Source organism: Zalophus californianus, chromosome 5 (genome assembly GCF_009762305.2).
Source record: "Zalophus californianus isolate mZalCal1 chromosome 5, mZalCal1.pri.v2, whole genome shotgun sequence".
In the NCBI taxonomy this organism is placed as follows: domain Eukaryota; kingdom Metazoa; phylum Chordata; class Mammalia; order Carnivora; family Otariidae; genus Zalophus; species Zalophus californianus.
In genome coordinates this window covers 23,484,398-23,504,464 of record NC_045599.1, presented here as the reverse complement: position 1 = coordinate 23,504,464, position 20,067 = coordinate 23,484,398, and the positions used below count along the sequence as shown (strand labels likewise).

The 20,067-nt window shown below is 35.0% G+C and overlaps 1 protein-coding gene across 1 annotated transcript in view; it reads right to left on the bottom strand.

Annotated features, from left to right (window-relative positions):
• ADAMTS19 (ADAM metallopeptidase with thrombospondin type 1 motif 19) overlaps positions 1 to 20,067 on the bottom strand; it is a 252,578-nt gene that overhangs the window by 93,605 nt on the left and 138,906 nt on the right. Inside the window, 3 exon segments of the mRNA XM_027607009.2 lie at positions 1,851 to 2,023; positions 2,937 to 3,067; positions 8,470 to 8,571. Coding sequence (XP_027462810.2) covers positions 1,851 to 2,023; positions 2,937 to 3,067; positions 8,470 to 8,571 — 406 coding nt within the window.

The following is a 20,067-nucleotide window of genomic DNA, read 5'->3' as shown; positions in this document are numbered from 1 at the left end:
GAACAAAAGATTGTGCTTATCATTTCCTCTCAGCTGAGGAAACAGTATGTTTGGAGGCCATCATGGGGAAGAAAACAGGGCATGTTTGAGGCAGTAAAACAAGGCCAAGATCTGGAGTGCAGAGTGACAGGGAACAAGGTTCTAGAAGAGACATGAGGTAAGAGAAAGGAACAGATTACCTCCTCACCCTCTCACTATCAAACACGTAACACTACCATATCTATAATGGAGTAATCTGCCTTGTTATCTGGCTGTTGCCATTAGTGCTTCTATGTTCAGAAGCCTACACGAAGAGAAGGTTTCTGTCAGGTGCACTGAAATTGATCAACAATGGAATTTAGGCTGTTGACAGGTGTATTATTGAAATAAAGGAAAAGCACAGTACAAATTGACTAAGTCCAAATCAGGACAGGAGAGACTAGGGGCACGATGGTCAGGTAAATCAGAAAATTTACCACCATGTTTGGTAACTGTAGCTCAAACCCATAGCTCACTGACTGACCATGGGCAGGAACTATCTTAAGAAGTTATTATTTCTAAGTAATTCTTTTTTTCAAAAAAGATTTATTTATTTACTAGAGAGAGAGCACAAGCTGGAGGGACAGAGAGAGAGAGAGGCAGAGAGAATCTCAAGCAGACTCCCTGCTGAGCGTGGAGCCTGATCCTGGACTATGACTTGAGCCAAAACTAAGAGTCAGATGCTTAACCGACTGAGCCGCCCAGATGGCCCCCTAACTAATTCTTAAGTAATAAGGTAGCATATAATTTACTTAACATTCTTATTCTGAAATAACTAAAGATTTACAGGAAGTTGCAAAAATAGTACAGAGATCTCATATACCTTATTCCCAGTTTGCCCCAGTGGTTACACTTTGGTAACTACAGTACAATAGCAAACCCAGGAAATGGACATCGGTACAGTGTATACTTCTGGGCCATTTTATCACATGTGTAGATTTTACAATCACCAGCACAATCAATATATTCAAGAGTTTTATCAGCACAAAGTTCTACCTTATGCTACCCCTTTATAAGAACACCCATCCATCCTTTCCCCAGCACCATCCTTGACTTCTGGCAACCTTTATTCTGTTTTCCATCTCCACAGTTTTGTCATATATATATGGAACCATAGAATATATTATATATAACTTATATAAATGGAATAAGTTATATAAATGGAAGCACAGAATATTTGGTGTTTTGAGATTGGTTCTTTTCACTCAGCATAAAACTCTGAAATTCACCAAGTTGCTACACATTTCAATAGTTTGTTCCTTTTATTGCTGCATAGTATCCCAGGGTATGGATGTATCTCAGTGTGTCTGACCATTCAGGTACTCAGAACTTTTTTGGTTGTTTCCACTTTTTGGCTATTGAAAATAAAGCTGCTATAAACATTCATGCATATGATTTTTTATGGTTATAAATTTTCACTTCATTGGGAAAAATGCCCAGGAGTATGTTTTCTAAATTGTATGAAAAGTGCATATTGAGTTATTTAAGAAACTACCAAGCTATTTTTCAGAGTGGCTGTACCATTTATATTCCAATCCGTGATGTATGAGATCAAGTTTCTCCTCAACCTCACCAGCATTTCCTGTTGTCACTTTTTTCTTTTTAATTATAGTTCATCTAACTGGTGTGTAATAATATACTCTGCATTTTAAAAAAATATACTTGGAGTCAGTGCTTGTGATTATTATAGGTCATTAGGGTTCAAAAAAAGAGAGCTCTGAAATATTTAGAATATAATCTGTATCATCTATTATATAATACTGACTACTACTTTAAAACATTTTGCAAATCTAGAAGTCTACTTAAGACGGTGGTGATGTGGGTTGTCATACCTTCGTCCATGACAGCTTGCCACTGAAGAACATGCTTTGGGTATGAAGTTCTAACACTATAGGCCTGACATTGCCAGTCTCTGAATCCAGGCAAACCTGCAGGACAAGGTGGATTCTCACATATTCTGTACTGTTTTCTGGGACCATTACAATCCCTTGCTTCAGAACCTAGCCTAGAAGAGATAGTACAAATAATCAATTTTATCTTATTTTAATGTTAACTATTCATTTAAAAAAATTAAAAGGCATTGAATTAATAAGGTATAATCCTTTATATTAAATCTACTTTTGAAAATGTGGATACGTTAAATGATTGCTAATGGAAGGAAATCCATATGGTTATTAAAAATCATATATATATATATTTTTCCTATTCTCAATCAATTTAACTTCTAAAACACATGAGAAATAAAAGCCAACCTGCCATGGAAATGGAAGAGTAAAGGGCAGAGGCTGGGGGCAAAATAGAAAGCCCGTGATTCCTGTGAAGGCGTTTGGTGTTTTTATATCCTTTCTTTAAAATTGCTTATGAAGGAATTGGGCCACTGAGCCCACACCAAGAGGAAAAGCATAAAGCTGAAATGATTTTCTCATGTGCCTCCCTGGGATCACTCTAGGAAGCATGGGGTTGAGCAAGCGGACCCTGAAATGCTCCCTATCTGCACACGTGCTTAGCACATCTTCATTTTTCAACACTCCTCACTTATATTGACGTTGATTTTGCTCTCCTTCCCTCCCTTCCTGAAGTCCCATCACCTTCCTGCCTTCTCGCAGTTCCCTTCATTCTGGACTTACTTTTCCTAATGCATGTCTCCCTGCTCATTTAAACACACCAGTTTCTTTGATTTACTCAAGAAACCACCCCATGCAACATTTAATTCTTTGTCCTTAGAAGCGATGGTCTTACTTTCTTCTTGGGAGATTTTTTTATCATTTAAACAATTTGAGGGATTTTTCTGTTTCCCAACATGGAGTGGGGTTTGAGGGGCTTCTTCTGCTTTCCAACACTGTTTATCAGTAAAACCTTTGCCTTTGGAAATTGAGGAAATAAATGCCCTCCCCCAATCCAGGAACTTTGGCGTTTACCCAGGACATTTGCGCTCCCGACTGCTGATCCCAGAACCGCAGGTTCGGCTACAGGGGCTCCACTCGCTCCACTCTCCGGCCACATGTCCAGGTGCTGAGGTCCTGCTGGTACATTCTCCAGCCTTACACCACTATTCCAAAAGTTATGTCTTAGGTGAACAAATCAGGGCACAACGGAAAATCATTCACTGGCCTACAGAGTCACTGGGATTGCGATTAAATCATGCCTCCTAGAGCCCCACACATACAAATTGAAAAAGACCAAACATAAGCTGGCACTTGCTTCTTGTCACAGTGATATAATGGTCCGTTCTCCCCGTTCTCCTGTCAGATCATACGGTCTTGTTACGAAAACAGCGCACCTGTATTTGCAGGACAGCCCTGAGAATTCAGTACGTAGGACAGAAATCGGGTAAAGAGGGAAGTTGGGGTGGCACAGCCACAAAGGAAAACTAATACAGTCTAAGAAACATAACAGTTTAAAAGGGACAAATGACAAAAGCACTGAGTCATACATCAGAATGGAAAATAAAACCTAAATGTTCTTCCATAACTGGAGTGAAGCAGACATTTTAGCAAACCTAGCAACTGTGATTTGAAATATTGGTGGTCTTCTTTCCTTGTAATTAAAAAAAAAAGGATAATTTATTTTTAGCACCTTCCTTTATGCCTTCTTTCTTTTTTCTGAAAGAGTTCCCATCAAATATAAATGTTAACATTACAGCAAGTTTTCTTTTGAAAGCCGTTTACTTGAAAGACTTAAGCAAATGGATTCTATGAAATTCTGTCATGTCCAGTTATTCTGCAGCTTATTTTGTATTGATTAACTGAGAAAGATAACCATGAAAGAAGAGAAAGGAATATACTCATTCTCTTGTTTATATTTATATTTTCATCCACTTTAAACAAAGGCAGCTGAAGAGGCCATTTCTGGGGCCACCAAAGAATGGGTGCCAAGACTTGGAAGGTAAATTATAATAATTTCTCCTTATTTCTGAAAAATCAGATATATCACGGTCATGGCAAACATGTTAAAAGTAAAATTAACTGAACAAAATCATGTTGAGAATAATAAGTAAATATTAGCAAAATTCAGATTAATGACTGTAGATAGAGTTGAGCAAGCTGATCCTTCCAGATCTAAACAATTTTCTGCACTTAATAGCAACATGATTTATAAGGGATTTTGCAGAAATTACAGAAACACTCTAATCTTCACGTTTCCCATTTCAAAATGTGAATGATAATCATATTTACCTAATGGACTTTGCAGGAGTAGAATGAAGCACTAAGCACAATGCATCGCCCGTACTAAACTTAATAAAAGTTAACAATAATTAATAATGATGACAAATTGTATGTACTATTATATTAATGTCATTAATAAGTTTCTAGAAGTCTAACCAAAATTCTATTCATTCTGATCTTAACTGATCTATATTTCTTTATAATTTATTTTGAGATTAGGTTTTTAAATGCTGTTTTTAGAGGAGAGAATTTAGAAAACTACGCTATATAGGTTTGTGTGAGCCCAGATAACGCTTTTCTAGGCAATAAAATAATTAGTTCCTGCAGATTTTTTTTCCAATAATGTCAGATTTTAAATTCAACCTCTTTTAGATTTCAAGAACTTTTAAATCTATGCTTGGAAAAAAAAATCCCAAAAGCTCAGTGTATTGATAGCACAGTACATTGAGATTTTGTATGAAGATTGTCATTAAATTGAGATTTTGTGTGAAGATTCAGTCTGAAAATTGCAGAAGGAGGGAAACCATGTCCTCTTAAACAATTTACTGGCGTTAAGGATTAACAATCTAATGCCATTCATGGAAAAAAAATCCAACATGAAAACTGTCAAACTTCAGTTGGTCAAATCATTCTGGCCTACTTGAAGGGTGTTTATGTTTCCCATCATGCATATCATAACTCTTTGCTCATTTAGCAGCAAGATGGTGTTGAAAGGCTGGGCTAGCATTCAGAACAGACTAAAAATATGCTGTAAAAGACCAGCATCTGGGCTTGCACATCATTTAAACCAGACCACATGGGGCAGATGAAGAGAAATAGAGACAGATCTACAAGCCAAATTTGCATACACAAATCAGTGAAATTTAAAGAAAGCATAGTATAGTATTTAAAGTTCATCACCTTGCAGAGAACCAGATCTCTGGATGAAACCAGGGAGAACCTGCCTTTGTGTCTTCCAGGTGGTGTTGTACTTCAACATTGAGGGAAGTGTTAAATGTTTTGTTCAAATTATGATACAGTTTTGTTCCATTTGGTTTTTGTCTAAATTATTATATAATATATTCCATTTGGTTTATGTATAAAATGACCCTAATGATGCTTTTCATATATTTTCTGGCAGCATATTGTGCTTCATTTTTATTTTTGAGCCCCCCAAAAATGATATTACACCTGGTTTAAAAAAGACAAAATTTGTCATACCTACTAATTCAGTCTGATTTATGAAAATGCTAAGGAAATATAAAGTATAGGTTATTTCTGGGACAGTACATGATCTAAAAAATTGACTGTATTTCCATTCTGTCAAGTTTCTATGTGGACATGTCTGGGGAGTTCATGAAAACATCAGATTGGAAGAGGTCTGTGAAGATGACAAAGGGAACATCATTGTCTAAACAAATCTTGTGCATACATTGTTGGATGAGAGGAGAACAAAAGGCAACAAACTCTCTACGTGTGAGAGTAAGTGTGAGTGTAAGGATATTACAGTCGTTATATTTTCAATAAAGAATCATGATGGTAAATTTCAAGAATCTCAATTTAGGGAAGTAAATAACTAAAATATATTACGTAGAATTCTTCAAAACAGGCTAAAATTTTACTAAATTTGTATTTAACTTTTCTTTCCCCTCCCCCAATTTCTAGCAGGTTTTGTCAGTGAAAAAACACAGATTTGGTTTTTACTACATCATTTACCAACTCTTTAGCATCTGTTAAATGTAGATGTAAACATAGGTGATAGAATTATAAAAAGAAGAGAAGAAAGAAAAAGGCTGCTTTTAATTTGGAAAAGGCTATGTAGAAAGTATAGATGAATCCCTATCTTTACAATTATTTTGAATCATAAAATTCTGTAGGCACCTTCTCAGACTTAATTATACACTCTTAGATGACCTAGTCATATAGCTAGATTAACATCACTCTACACTATCAAAAATTACAAAATTACACAATCTTGTAACAAATTGTAAAAAAAATTCCCAGTTTTGCCTCTTGGTTTGCAGTGTACCAGGCTAGCAGTGTTTTGTGTGAGGTTGAAAGCAATCAAATATTTTAGCACTACAGCACTCCTCAGCGAAGTGTTGGAAACTATTTTCATAATGGCCCCTAGAACAGCAGGAACAGATGGGTATTTGAAGAAGCCCACATGGTCTGAGGAACTGAGAAGTCCATTAGTTATTTCAATACACAAAGCATTACGGAACTGCTAAAAGAATATTATTAGCACAATTAGAGGGAAATAAAAGCATTTTACTTTTGATGAGCAATTACAATTTTGATGGCTAAAAGAATTAAGTTTATTTTAGAGACCTTCAAGAATGCAAATCATTCTCATAAATATCAGATGAAAAAAATAATAGCAGAAAAATACTGAGGACATGGGTTTATAAAAATGAAGGGATTTTATATTGCTAAACAAGAGCTAAGATGAATGGGTTGTGTGATGTTTGAAGAAATACGGCTGAATAGCTGGTTATCTTTGTTTATTAGGGTTTTCATGTTTCAGGAAAGATAAAAATTATAGCTGGGGCAGAGTTTTATGATTCCAGCAATAAATTACTCAACCTAATACTGTGAGGCTTGCCCAATATGCACACATTATTGTACTTTTGTGTATAATTAAAAAAAAAAAAAAAAACCAACCCAGATTCTGACTCTCCATATAAACTCACAGAAAAACATCTGGCCCTGTCTGTAAACAACTGGCTGATAATTCACAGAAATTCCCTTTCCAGAAAACATTTTTCTATTGATTGTATCTAGTGATAAAACATTTCTAGTCTTAAAGATATTTTGTACTTTAACAGTTGGTACATTTTTTTCTTTTTTAATTAGAGAAATCATAGAAGTAATAAATGATGACACGATTATGTCAAACAACCCAAAAGTGTCTGGGAAAATAATTTTATTTACCCTCAGCTACCCTTGTTTTCAGCCATCAACCCCACTTCCCTCTCAAGAGCTAACTACTAATTACAGTTTGGAGTTTATATTTTCGATCCATTTTCTAGGAGTTTAGTAATATATACAATGTATGTGTGTATTCATAACCGGTTTTTTGGTAAATATCAAAGGGTATCAAAGTATTAATTTTTCTGACATGCCTACATATTAACCATCATGTCTTTTAAGATCTTTTCAGTTTGTATGTATATATCTACCTCATTCTTTTAACAGCTACATTGTAACCATTCTCCACGTCATGAATATTTTCATTGTTTCTCATGCTCATCATTGCAAATTGCATCCTTACCTAAGTATTTGTGTGTGTGTGTGTGTGTATTTACAGGCACACACGTCTATCTTTGTGAAAGACGTGCATTTCCTTTGCACAAAATTCTAGCAGTGGAAAGGCTGAATTTCCATAATGTTCATTTTTAAAAACAATGTGTTTTTAAGCTAGCATTCTATATAACTTCATTGTTTTCATTAAGTAATTCACTCCAAGTAAGCTTTAAGTTGTTTCTTTTTAAATGTAACCAACATGTATGTTCTTCAGAGGCAAGGTTTCTGATCTTATATCTATAATAAGTAAAGTGATGAACCATTCCGCTTTCTCTTTACAGAATAAAAATTAGAAAATAATGTAAGCTATTGAACTGTTATCTTTTGAGTAAGTTTAACTATCGCTATATATTTAGATGGGATCTACGTCCTTCATTTTCTTCAAAAGAAAATTATTTTTCAACAGCAATGATTTTGATATGAAAATCAAAAGAAAATTAATTTTTCCACAGCAATTACTGTGATATGGAAATGTGTATTAATAAATATTTCTGTAACTTTATGAAACATATTAAACAACTCAGACAGCCAAATATTTACTAATCTTCAAAATGTCAATTAGAATATTTTATTTATGATGTTTGAAATGACAAGGAAAAATTATACTCAGTGGCTTTTCTGAGACAATGTTTTATAACTGAAAGGATTCATTAGCTCAAGTTTGACTTTATGCTATTATTTGTGATTATTTACCTCTGTTTAACTTAAATACTAAAAATAAATTCATTTTTTTGGTTAAAGTGATACACATATCTTTCAATGTTCTCATAATCAACAATAATAAAAAAACTGCATTTATGTTAACAAGAGAAGCATAGATTTGGTAAAATATAAAAGTTAAAATTGAAAATACGTGAAATACTGAAAATTTTTTATGTATTTACTGAAGGTATTCCACTAGTATTAAGATGGATACATATATAACTGGCAGAAGAAAGTGTGAGTTTCTTGAGTTTCATTCCATGTTCTTAATTAACTTCAGACGACTCAAATGACTTACCTTACCAGCGTCACAATCAGTTCCATCCATTGGTGGATCTAGCTTCGTTCTGCATTCTTTCTCACCCTCTACCTTGCACCATAACCCTGTGCAAATAACATGCTGAAAACAAGGCCATAATAACTAGTAAGGAGAGGCATCATATTTTTGAGGTGAAGTCAATAATTTTTGAGAAAGCTATTTTGATAGAACAACAGAAATTGTTTGAAGAAAAATATGCTTTAGGTACTTTTCATATAAACTTATCATTGAAATAGCATGAGGTATAGTGATGAGAATATCGATACATTAAAAACAGAAAATCTGTTTAGTATATTTAAATATCTGTACATTTCTTAAATAAGACACATGTGATTTCTCAAGATTAAGTAGCTACAACAGAACAGTGTAGGCTAAAAACCATTATTTGTACCATTCCATGAACCAGGCTGGAAGAATAAAAGTGATGTGTTTGTGGTATGAATTTAGTGCCCGGCGTCCTAAAGCCTGTCCTCACTTACGCTCTGCTTTACAGTGAAAGGCCATGGTTAGTATTTCATTATTTCACCAAATGGCTTTGGCCCTTGACACAATACAGACTCTGTTATCAGTCATTTTTACCTCAGTCTGAATGAGTTCTAGGTCTCCAGGATACAATGCACTTTTTACCAGGGCAAAGTTAGAGGGAATTGCAAAGATCCTGGGATAAGGCAGCCCAGACATAGTAACTGTGAGAGAAGAGAACTCTGAAAACAGGCAGGAAGGAAGACTGTCAGAGACCTAAGCCCCAGCTCCAGTGGCTGCCGTCCCAGAGACAGAATGAGGCACACAGGACACATTCACATTTCATAGAAACAGGAAATCCGCGAGGGACATTTAAAGGTGATTAGGGTAATGCAGAGTGAAGATGACTGTGTTACCTATCCAGATAATGGAGAAGGTGGAAGAAGACAGATCAATAAAGAGAATAAGTCATGGCAATGTGGAAGGCACAGTCTCAAACAAGATTTTAAAGTAAACAAGATTTTCAAGATTGAGAAAACAAGTCTTGAATACCACGAAGGGCGAGGGACTCCATATTTGGAGGGAAAAAAGAAGCCACTTAGCAGTTGACCAGTAGGTTGAGAAGATAAAAAGGCTATTTTAGGGGGTTTACTTGATGGTATAGGCAAAATAGATGAAAAATTGCCGCAAAGTAAAAATTAGCTTATGACCCAAATTTATTCAATACTTTGGGAAAGATATTTAAGTGACTGTCTTAAGCATGTTAGTTACAATTCTAATAATGAATTTGTCACAAGGCCCCAAATAATATTTTCCTATTCTTTCCTTCTTTAAAAATACAATTTCTCTTAAAAATTATATAATGTATGGCAAGAGTGGGATATATTCTATTCCCCTTATTTTATCTGCTGTGATAGCTTTTCCGCTTCAAAATACTTCATCCAAATATATCGCATCATATTTAGGAGATGATTTAATTTAACTTATATGCTTTGTTTATGTATGTATAACATTTACCAAAATTTCATCCAGGGATTTATTTAAAAGAATGTCAATGTCTAAATCAAATTGCTTCTCTGCAATATTTTAGACTCTTTCAAATAAACAGATAGATTATCATGTACTTTTGTGCACACATTTATATTTGAATTAATGGATCTCTAACCTAAGAATCATAGTTTCTAAATGTATTTTTCCTCTTAATACCTTTCTGTTAAGGATGTCATTTAATCATGGGATCAAATGCTAAATTTGCCCACAAAGAACAAGTTTGCTTTATGTGTATTCAATAAATTTTAGTTGTATTATTACATGAGTTATTTTTGCCAAGCTCATTAGTTAACAAATGCATATTGAACAAAAAAGCAAATCTTGTATACTGTAGTTTTATAATAATACTGGCTTACTGAACACTGTTGGTGGTCTAAATTCTGACCTTCCACTATTATCTGCTATTCAAAACAGCAGGTACTCTAATTGATTCCCACTTGAGGCACTGGGAGCATAAAAGCAAACTTGGCAGCTTTTCAAGATAAGCACAATCATGTAGAATAAATCTCTCAGAGAGGAGATCTCTTTACCCTTTATGTTCTGCAGGTCCAGGGATCTTATGGGAAGTAAATTACAGCCTCATTCTTAAAAATAACTCAGATCCAGGATTTCAAACTAAACTGTCGAAAGTAACACAAGAAAACGTTGAAGAAATGGTATGGACTGTTTTCACCTTGAGAAGTAGACTATCTCAGATGTGGATATGAGAGCTAATATCAAGCCCTTCTTAAGATATTACAAGGATACTATTAAGGGGCAAGGGACACCTGGGTGGCTCAGTCGGTTAAGAGTGCAACTCCTGATTTTGGCTTAGGTCATGATCTCATCGTCCTGAGATCCATCCCTGCCTCAGGCTCCCCACTCTGTATATGTTAGGCTAGAGTCAAATATTTTTTGCAACTGAATTGCTAAAAGCACTTAATGTATCAATTAAGAAAAGAACTTTAAAACTTCAAATGCTTTGCATAGGAATCCAGGACAGAAATGCACACCTCAGCTTTTCCTAGAAAAGTAATAAATAATAATGCAATATTATTTTCTAAAATTCTTCCATAATAAGAAAAGACCATTAAAAGCATATAACAGGAATTTGGATGTTTATCTCAAGTAGGCTTTTTAAAATGTTTACATAAAAATACCATATAGTTTAAATGAACTAATTTAAGTGGAAGATTAATTGTCCATGTATAAAAATCATAAATTTTATCTTCAAAGATAACCTATACTCATATCTTTCTTTATAGCAAATAATTACATTAAGATGTTCTGAAATTTATGTCAAAATAAAAAAATCTTGGGATGCCTGGGTGGCTCGGTCAGTTAAGTATCTGCCTTTGGCTCAAATCATGATCCCAGGGGTCTTGAGATCCAGCCCTATGTTGGGCTCCCTGCTCAGTGGGAAGCCTGCTTCTCCCTCTCCCACTCCCCCCGCTTGTGTTCCCTCTCCCGCTGTGTCTCTCCCTGTCAAATAAATAAATAAAATCTTTAAAACATTTTTTTAAATTAAAAAAATAAAAAAAATCTTAGGTGCATACATACAGAAGTGACAATTAAATCTTGTACATGTAACTCCTTGTTCTACCACTTATATTACCTTCCAAAATACAATTTCAATAAGTTAACATTTGGTTGCAAATGTAATTCAGTATGGGATAATATTATTAAAAACATTCATTTCCATCACAGATCATCATAGTACTTTTAAGGGTAGAAGAAAAGAAAAAGGGGGAGAAGGGTATTTTAAAACACAGAAAACAAAGACTCTAAAGGAATAGTAAAAAGCAGGAATATAGTTCTTTGTAAATACTAATAAAATTGAAAATTAATAAAGAAAAAAGAGAAGGCAAAAAAAACCACACCCTACTATTAGGAATAAAATGAAGGTATAACTACAGATAATGTCAAATTTAAACAAATAAAAAGATATGGACAACTTTCTGCCAATAAACTTGACAACTTACAGGAAATGAAAAGATATTTTAAAAAACTTACTAAAAACTTACTAAAATGGACTGAAGAAGAAAAAGAGAAGCAGAACTATTCTGTAACAATAAAATAGCTAAAAGTGATTGTTAAATATCTTCCCACAAAGGATACATCTGGTCCAAAAACTAACAGTCTTTCAAAAACTTAGATTCTCATTTTACGTGAGCTCTCTGGAGAAGAGAAAAGGAAGGAACACGTTTAAACACACTTACAATATCCAAACTAGACAAGGATTTCAAAAGAAAATGAAAACAGTAATCTACCTTATTTATTAATCTAGATTTAAATATGCTAAGCAAGTTTTAACAGTAAAGCATTAAAAAAATGCAATGCCATGGCCAAGTTGGGTTTTTCTTCAGAACACAAGGTTACTATAATATCAGAGATTTGATGAATATAATCAAGTGCATCAATAACTTTAAAATCTATGATTTCTGTATCTATGGTACAAAGTACATAATGCAATTCAATATCTATTCATTAAAAAAAAATCGTAGCAAACTAGCCACTGAAAGAAATGTCTTCACAATTACTGGACACATATGAAACTCTACAACAAACAGCATGAAAAAGAGTGAAATGTTGAAAGTTTTCTTTTAAAATTAGGAAAATGGCAAAGATAGCATCTTGGCACCCACATCAGCAAGTGAGTACATGGTGTATTCAAACTGGCAAGAGGAAAAAAATAACTGTCAACATAAACTCCTGAACTCAGCTAAAATTTTATTAAGGACTGACAGTTAAATAAAGAGTCTTTCAAGGAAACAAAAACTGAGTACCACCAACCAATCTGCTCAAAAAGGAACTTCTAACTGATGTATTTCAAGAAGGAATATGATCTCATAGGAAAGGACTGAAAAACAACAATGAGCAAAGAGACTGATAAAAATGAGGATAAGTCTAAATAAATGTTGAATATGGAAAGCAACAATAATTGGATTTTAGCCAATGTTATAAAACTTCCTCATAGTGGGAAAAAATACTGGAAATGTAGCTCATTTACATCTCAAAAACTTTATCCTTTAACAGAGAAGATTTGGCCCCTGGCAGTCAAATAAGCTTGATGTTTTTTCTCTTTTCCATCCTCTACTCCAAATATTTCAAGACCTTTAGTGGCAGAAGTTGAGTAGTAGACATGGGGAAAAATGCAGTCCAAGCCCAGACAAAAAATGAGGCAGCAAGCTGCAAAGGACTCCTGAACAGAACACACCAAAAGTGTAAAAGAGAGTCAGGAGTGAGAAGAAATGTAGAGAAAGGAAGATTTTCAGGACCTAGTTAATGAAGCTCCAAAGAAAAGAAAAAGAATGTAAAGTAAAAAGGAATTCTTTGAAATATTTCAAAGAAAAATGATGCAGAAATCCCTAGTATGAAAGAGAGAGAAAAAATAAAAAGATTCCCCTTTCACAATGGTGGAGTCAGTTCCTTAAGGCCAACCATCTTGTAGATCACAACAATCATTTGTGGGCAGAATACAAAAAACAACCACCTGCTGGTTCTGGAGAATGAACAGAGGTAGGTGAACTTTTTAGGGGAGCTGAAGGGATTGGCACAGGTTGCGTTTACCAACTTTGTAGCTTTGACCTGACTATGAGCTGTGGTCATGGCATGACACTAAATGGCTAAAGCAACAGTGAGAAATATGCCATCTTTTTAGACTCATGAAGACAGAAACTGCTGTGGTGAAAGCTGTCAAAAACTGACTGGCCAATCTCAAAAGGAAGAGAGAGAAGCCTGTCATCAGCTTGCACCTGACCCACACATCCAGAGAACACACTCCGTATAGGCCAGATAAGGAAAAAGTGGACTGAAGATATGAACTGTTGTCCATGGTGGGTAAGACAAAGTTTCCAGTTTGAATCTAACACTTAATTCTCTGGGGAGGGGTAGGGGTGGTGGATGAGTGCGGAGAGGAGATACTCTTTAGAGGAATATAACAGAATTCAGAGTACCTGCAACAGGGTCAGCAAACTTACTCTGTAAAGTGCCAAAGAGTATATATTTTAGGCTGTGGCCATATGGTCTCTGTTGCAACTATTCAACACTGTCACTGTAGCTTGAAGGTGGCCAAAGAGAACATATGAACAAATGGCGGTGACTGTGTTCTAGTAAAACTTTATTTACAAAAGCAGGGAGCCAGTCCCCAGGCCACAGTTTGTAAGAAATTAATGTATTAATATATAATGTGTTAATGTACTCATATTGCAGAACAAAACATGTCTACACAAATATTCATTCACAAATGATCAGAGTAGCCTTACTCATAATAGGTAACATCCCAAATATCTACTAAGGGGTGAGTTAATAAAGAAAATAGGTTATCTACCAGTGGAATACTCTTTACCATGAGAGAAAAAAACTGATTCCTGATACACATAAAAGCATATAATGAATGTATGATATTTTTAAATGCAGAGGAAAAACATGGTTTCTTTAATAGGAAGTGATAAAGGAGAAAAAGAGGAAAAATAGAATATAAATATGAAACACTAACACAAAACAGGTTGACAGAATAAAAATTCCAAATAAAACTAATTTAAATAAATGCAAAAATGTTAAATTAGTTGATGAAAATACAAAAAAAACCCCCTATTACATTGGTTTAAACAGAAAAATACTGCTTTTCTCTAGTAGATGTATCTATATCTGATCCATATCCATAGGTATATTTATATCTGGAAAGGCTGAAGATATAGGTATGGGAAATATTAGCCAGAATAGAAGTTTTAATGTCAGACAAAATAGATTTTAAGGCACAAGTCGTAATAAAATGGAAAAGGAAAAAAGGATCAAGCAAATGAAAAACTGTGTGTATATACCTAGTAATATAAATCAACATTATTTAATATATATAATTCTCCGCATGAATAAATTAAAAAACAAATCCAAAATGTCTCTGGTGCTAAAGAAATATTTAAGCTAAAAGAAAGGGAAGGTACTATATAAGATTTTAATTCCAAAGTAGGGAAGAATGAGTAGAAGATGGCAAAACAAGGAAACAAACAAAAAAATATAAATAGCACAACCTTCATGGGAGAATTTGATGGATTCGTCCACCTCAAAATTAAGAGACAAAGGACAGTGTATAAAAAGTTGGTATACACACAACAAACACACTATTGCTAAGGCATAAGGAATTTTTACCTAGAACATAGAACTGCAAATCAGCAAGAAAAAAGCCAGAAAACTGAAAAAATGGGTGAAAATGTAAATAGGCAATTTACAAAGATATGGACTTAAAAAGCTAAAAGCCCGTGTCAATAAAAAGTCATGGGAAAAAATGAGTTCTAGGAAAAGAAGTAGCTGGATTATGCGGTCAAGTAAGTTGCCATGAAACTCATGTCCTCACAGACTAGGCAGTGCTAAAGCTTGAAGGATAAGATTTAGCTTTGATTAGAATACAACACATTCAGGAAGGGGAGTAAATCGGACGGGGAGACGAACCATGAGAGATGATGGACTCTGAAAAACCAACTGAGGGTTCTAGAGGGGAGGGGGTGGAGGATGGGTTAGCCTGGTGATGGGTATTAAAGAGGGCACATTCTGCGTGGAGCACTGGGTGTTATGCACAATGAATCATGGAACACTACATCAAAAACTAATGATGTAATGTATGGTGATTAACATAACAATAAAAAATTAAAAAAAGAATACAACACATTCAGAACCAATTCCTGGTAGTTCTAACCCACCATAGTTTTACTGCTCTTATAGGAAGGAAGGATTTAAAATTTGCAACTTCATCAATCTTTTTTTTTATTTTATTATGTTATGTTAATCATCATACATTACATCATTAGTTTTTGATGTAGTGTTCCATGATTTATTGTTTGCGTATAACTCCCAGTGCTCCATTTAGTACGTGCCCTCTTTAATACCCATCACCAGGCTAACCTGGAAACTTCATCAATCTTGACAACATGTTTTATCAGTGATGCTATCTTAATTGCTCTAACAATTACTAGCCATCCAGGGCTATTTGATGCCACGTCTTTTCAAGTCCAAATTCCTTGTTGCCTCTGGAATTTCACAAGGCCAGATCAAAGACTCAGCCTTTTAGAATTCTTCATATGCTACCTCATTTCAATGGCAACCTCTTCACTGGATCAAATGAGAGGTTTTAGAAGTCCATTGCCTTCGATGTACCAATTCAATATAAGAAAAATGTGAAACTGGAACTTTCCTCATTACTTTTTTAAGTCACCATATGATTTGATCAAAACAGGAAGCTTTCTATATGATATAATATACATCCAATTCACTATATGCCTACTCCAAAACCAAAGGCAGATCCTTAGGTTTCCTGGAGGTCTTCAGGTTTTTAGCACACTTCCTTCTCACTCAAAAAATGCAACTCTCATGTAGCCACTCCTTACTGTTTCTAGGGAAACACCCATACTTCTGAATTCTCAGCCACGGTAAGTAAGTTCAGGAAGCTACTATGATGACTTGATGCTCTTTGGAGCTGGCTCAGCCAAAAGATGCCAGATGGCCTAGAAGTACCAACTGCTTAGGACTCAGGAACCAGCCTTCAAGAAGTTAGCACATTAAGTCAGAAGAGTGAGCTATTATTACTGAAGGTTGAGTTGTTTCACAATCATTTAAACAATGTCTTTATGCCTCAACAGATGCCTATTCCTTTAAACATTTTGCAGATGTAAGTTATGATCCTAAGGGTAAATTTACATCATTAATTAGATCAGCATGTATGTAATGTTGGAGTCTCTAGCACTTGTGTATAACTATCTGTTTATACATATGGAAAGCCATATTTCTTAGCTAATTCAAATACTACAGACCAACTGCCATTGTCTCTAAGATTCTACCAGAGACACACATGTAGAAGAGTTGCTATGAATCCTCACTCCATGCAGCCTGATACTTATTTCTAATTGATGGGAAATGGGATGATCATAGGACGCCTGATTAACTCACATATAAGATGTGAAACATAAGCCATCTGTACTTATAGTTGGTTTTTGTGTAATCACTGAGTTAATACTGAATAACATTTAGTTTATCTTAATGCTATCCTGACGTATGATATATCCAAGACTTGACTATGAGTGAAAACTTAGAATCATTATTCCATCATTCAACTGGTTCACTTCTTCATTTAACATATATTTATTGAGCACTGTTTTAGGTGCCAGAGGGACAGTAATAAAAAGGACTGATAAATAATTTCTTCGATGTTACCAAGCCTGTCTTCTAAGAGACTTGTTTTGTTTATAAAGGCTGGATGACTGACTAGCAGATGTGGTGACTGCATGTGTATCCATGTGTGTGGCTTAACCAGGAGAACTCTCCAATATTCTATACTTCACAACTATTTCCCTTATATTTTTAAGTTATACCTCCTGACACTTATATGTTCAGGGATTTCCAGATGGCTCCAACTCACAGAGTACCAAATCCTGTGGGAAAAACAAAAATTACATATTCTCAGACTTTACTCCCCTCTTTTCCGCCTTTTCATTTCCACTTTGAAAAATGTCTTCACTGAGCCTCCATGATCTTGCTTTCTCTTGGTTCTATTCCTACCAACAGATGTCTTCAGAGTTTTACTTGGTGGTTTCTCCTTATGTTCCTCATCTCCAAATATGGTAGTCACCAACTTCTCTGTCTCTCCCTTGTCGTTTTCATCTAACTCCATTCTTGCTGTAATCATCTAGTATCACATCTTCAATATCACCTACTTATTGATGACTCCATATAAATATCTATCCCGGACCAACTTACAGCTCTAGCTGGATGTTTAATGAGCATCTTAAACTTGAAACGTGACTAAAACTTCATTCCAGGGCATTCTGCTTTTTCTTTTCTCTTTCCATATTCCTCCCATGATAAATGCATAGCCTGCTCTCTCACTGCCTTCAGATCTCAAAATAAATGTCATTTTCTCCAGGAGGCCTTCCCAGATCACCCTATACAAAATAACATCACTCCTACCCTCCCAATCCCTGGTTTTACTCCTTATTCTTCTTACCTGGGTTTACACCCCTCCAAAACATTTATTACCAACTGACATGTTATAAATGTATTTGCTAAAATGTATTTATAAATGTTTTCACCTGTTTTTTGCAACAAAAATGTAAGCTCCATGAAAGGGGGGGGGTCTTTGTTTCCTGCTCTATTATTAGTGTACAGAGCTGTGCTTGAAAAGTAGTTGGAACTCAAGAAATATTTATAAATCAGTGACTGTATTTGTAAATAATCTCTTCAATGGCTCTATTGATCTAGGCACTACACTTTGTACTCTGCACTAATTTGGGATTGAACTCACGATTTTCAGGAGTTGTATCAGAAAATCATTGTGGAATCACAGAGGTCTGTTCTCTTAGCTCTAAGACTCAGAAGATAACATAGTCCAACTTTTTGTTCCACAGAGTGTGTCTTAAAGAGAAAAAAAATTTTGACTAAGGCTATACAACTAAGAGGCAGAAGCATTATTAAAGACTGGGTTCATGACCCTCCAACCAGTGTTCTCCAATCAAACCTTGTTGCTTTTCCACAGCAGTCCAATTCTTTCAGGATTGTTTTCAAAATAATTTTTAATAAATATTACACACAGATAGAAATAAAGAAAAAACTGATTTTATCAATAAAAATGTCAGACACATAAAACTTGAGGGTAAAAAAAGAATATTTCTGAATACCTGAAACTTAATTGTATTTACAAAATGCCTAGTTAAAAACACAGCAACATCCTACGACACTGAGAAATACAGATTTAAAGTCCTGTAATAAACACGTTTTCAGAGATGGAAGAAACTCCATGCAGGTAGGCTAGTGAGAAATAACATATAATAGAGCAAAATAGCTTAGAAAAATTAAGTAAGTCAATTAAGATATTTCTTAACCCTGATCACACAGATGCTGTAGCAGAAGAAACAAAGTCAGTTAAAACACAGGATATGATTTATGATTTTTTTTGAGAGAGAGAGAGAGCATGTGATGGGGGGGGGGCGGTCAGGGAAGGGCAGAGGAAGAGGGAGAGAGACAATCTTAAGCAGGCTCCATGCTCAGTGCAGAGCCCAATGTGGGGCTTAGCCTCATGATCCTGAGATCATGACCTGAGCTGAAATCAAGAGTCAGACACTGAACCGACTGAACCACACAGGCATTCTGGGATCTGATCTATGATTTTAACCCTTAAAGAAGTTTGAGTTCCCTAAGAGGCAGTAAAGCACAGTGGTCAAAATGTACTCCATTGTTTGGATCTGCACCTAACCCTCCCTCCTGATGGGTATAAGAACTTAAGAGAGTTATTTAACTTCTACAGGCCTCAAATTTTGTTTGTAAAATTTGTTGTAAAACAGAGCTGAGTAATAACTATGGCATATAATATCTATAGGAATCAAATTAGATCATAAATATAAATAATCGATATACATGAGGCATTTTTTGAGAGTTCAAAATATTGTAGAATGGTATTAGTACAATTTAACTAACTGCAATATAAAATAATTTCTAAAAGCTCTTAAATACAATGCTTGTGAAAAATAATCTAAAATTTACCAAAATCATGTTGGCGGTTGATCATTTGCAGAGTTTTTCTAACATTTGGGGTACCTTCTAAAACATGAAAAATTTACATTTATCAGCACTATCAATTCTCTATATCGCATGAACTGAAACTAGCTTCTACATAATACTACAATGGAGAGCCGAAAGAGCCTAGTCTGTTTCCCAAAACAATGCTAATTTCAGCACATGGAAATGTACCTCAAAACACTCATGTTGCCATGAAGATTTAAGAAAGAAGACTATAACCCACTTTTGGATTGTTTGAAGGCCCAGAATGAGAACAGAGTGAACACAAAGGTCAGGGAGGTATCAGGGACAGACTGTACAGGGTCAAGTTGCCTACTATTGAATCATCATACCTGAGACTAAGTCTCAAGGACCCATAACTTTGCCACGTACAAACCCTTGGGAACCAACTCACAATCACACACCTACACCAGCAGTTCCTTTTTTTTTTTTTTTAAGATTTATGCCTGTGTGTGTGTGTGTGTGTGTGTGTGTGTGTGTGTGTGTGTGTGAAAGAGAGAGAGAGAGAGAGAGAGAGAGAGAGAG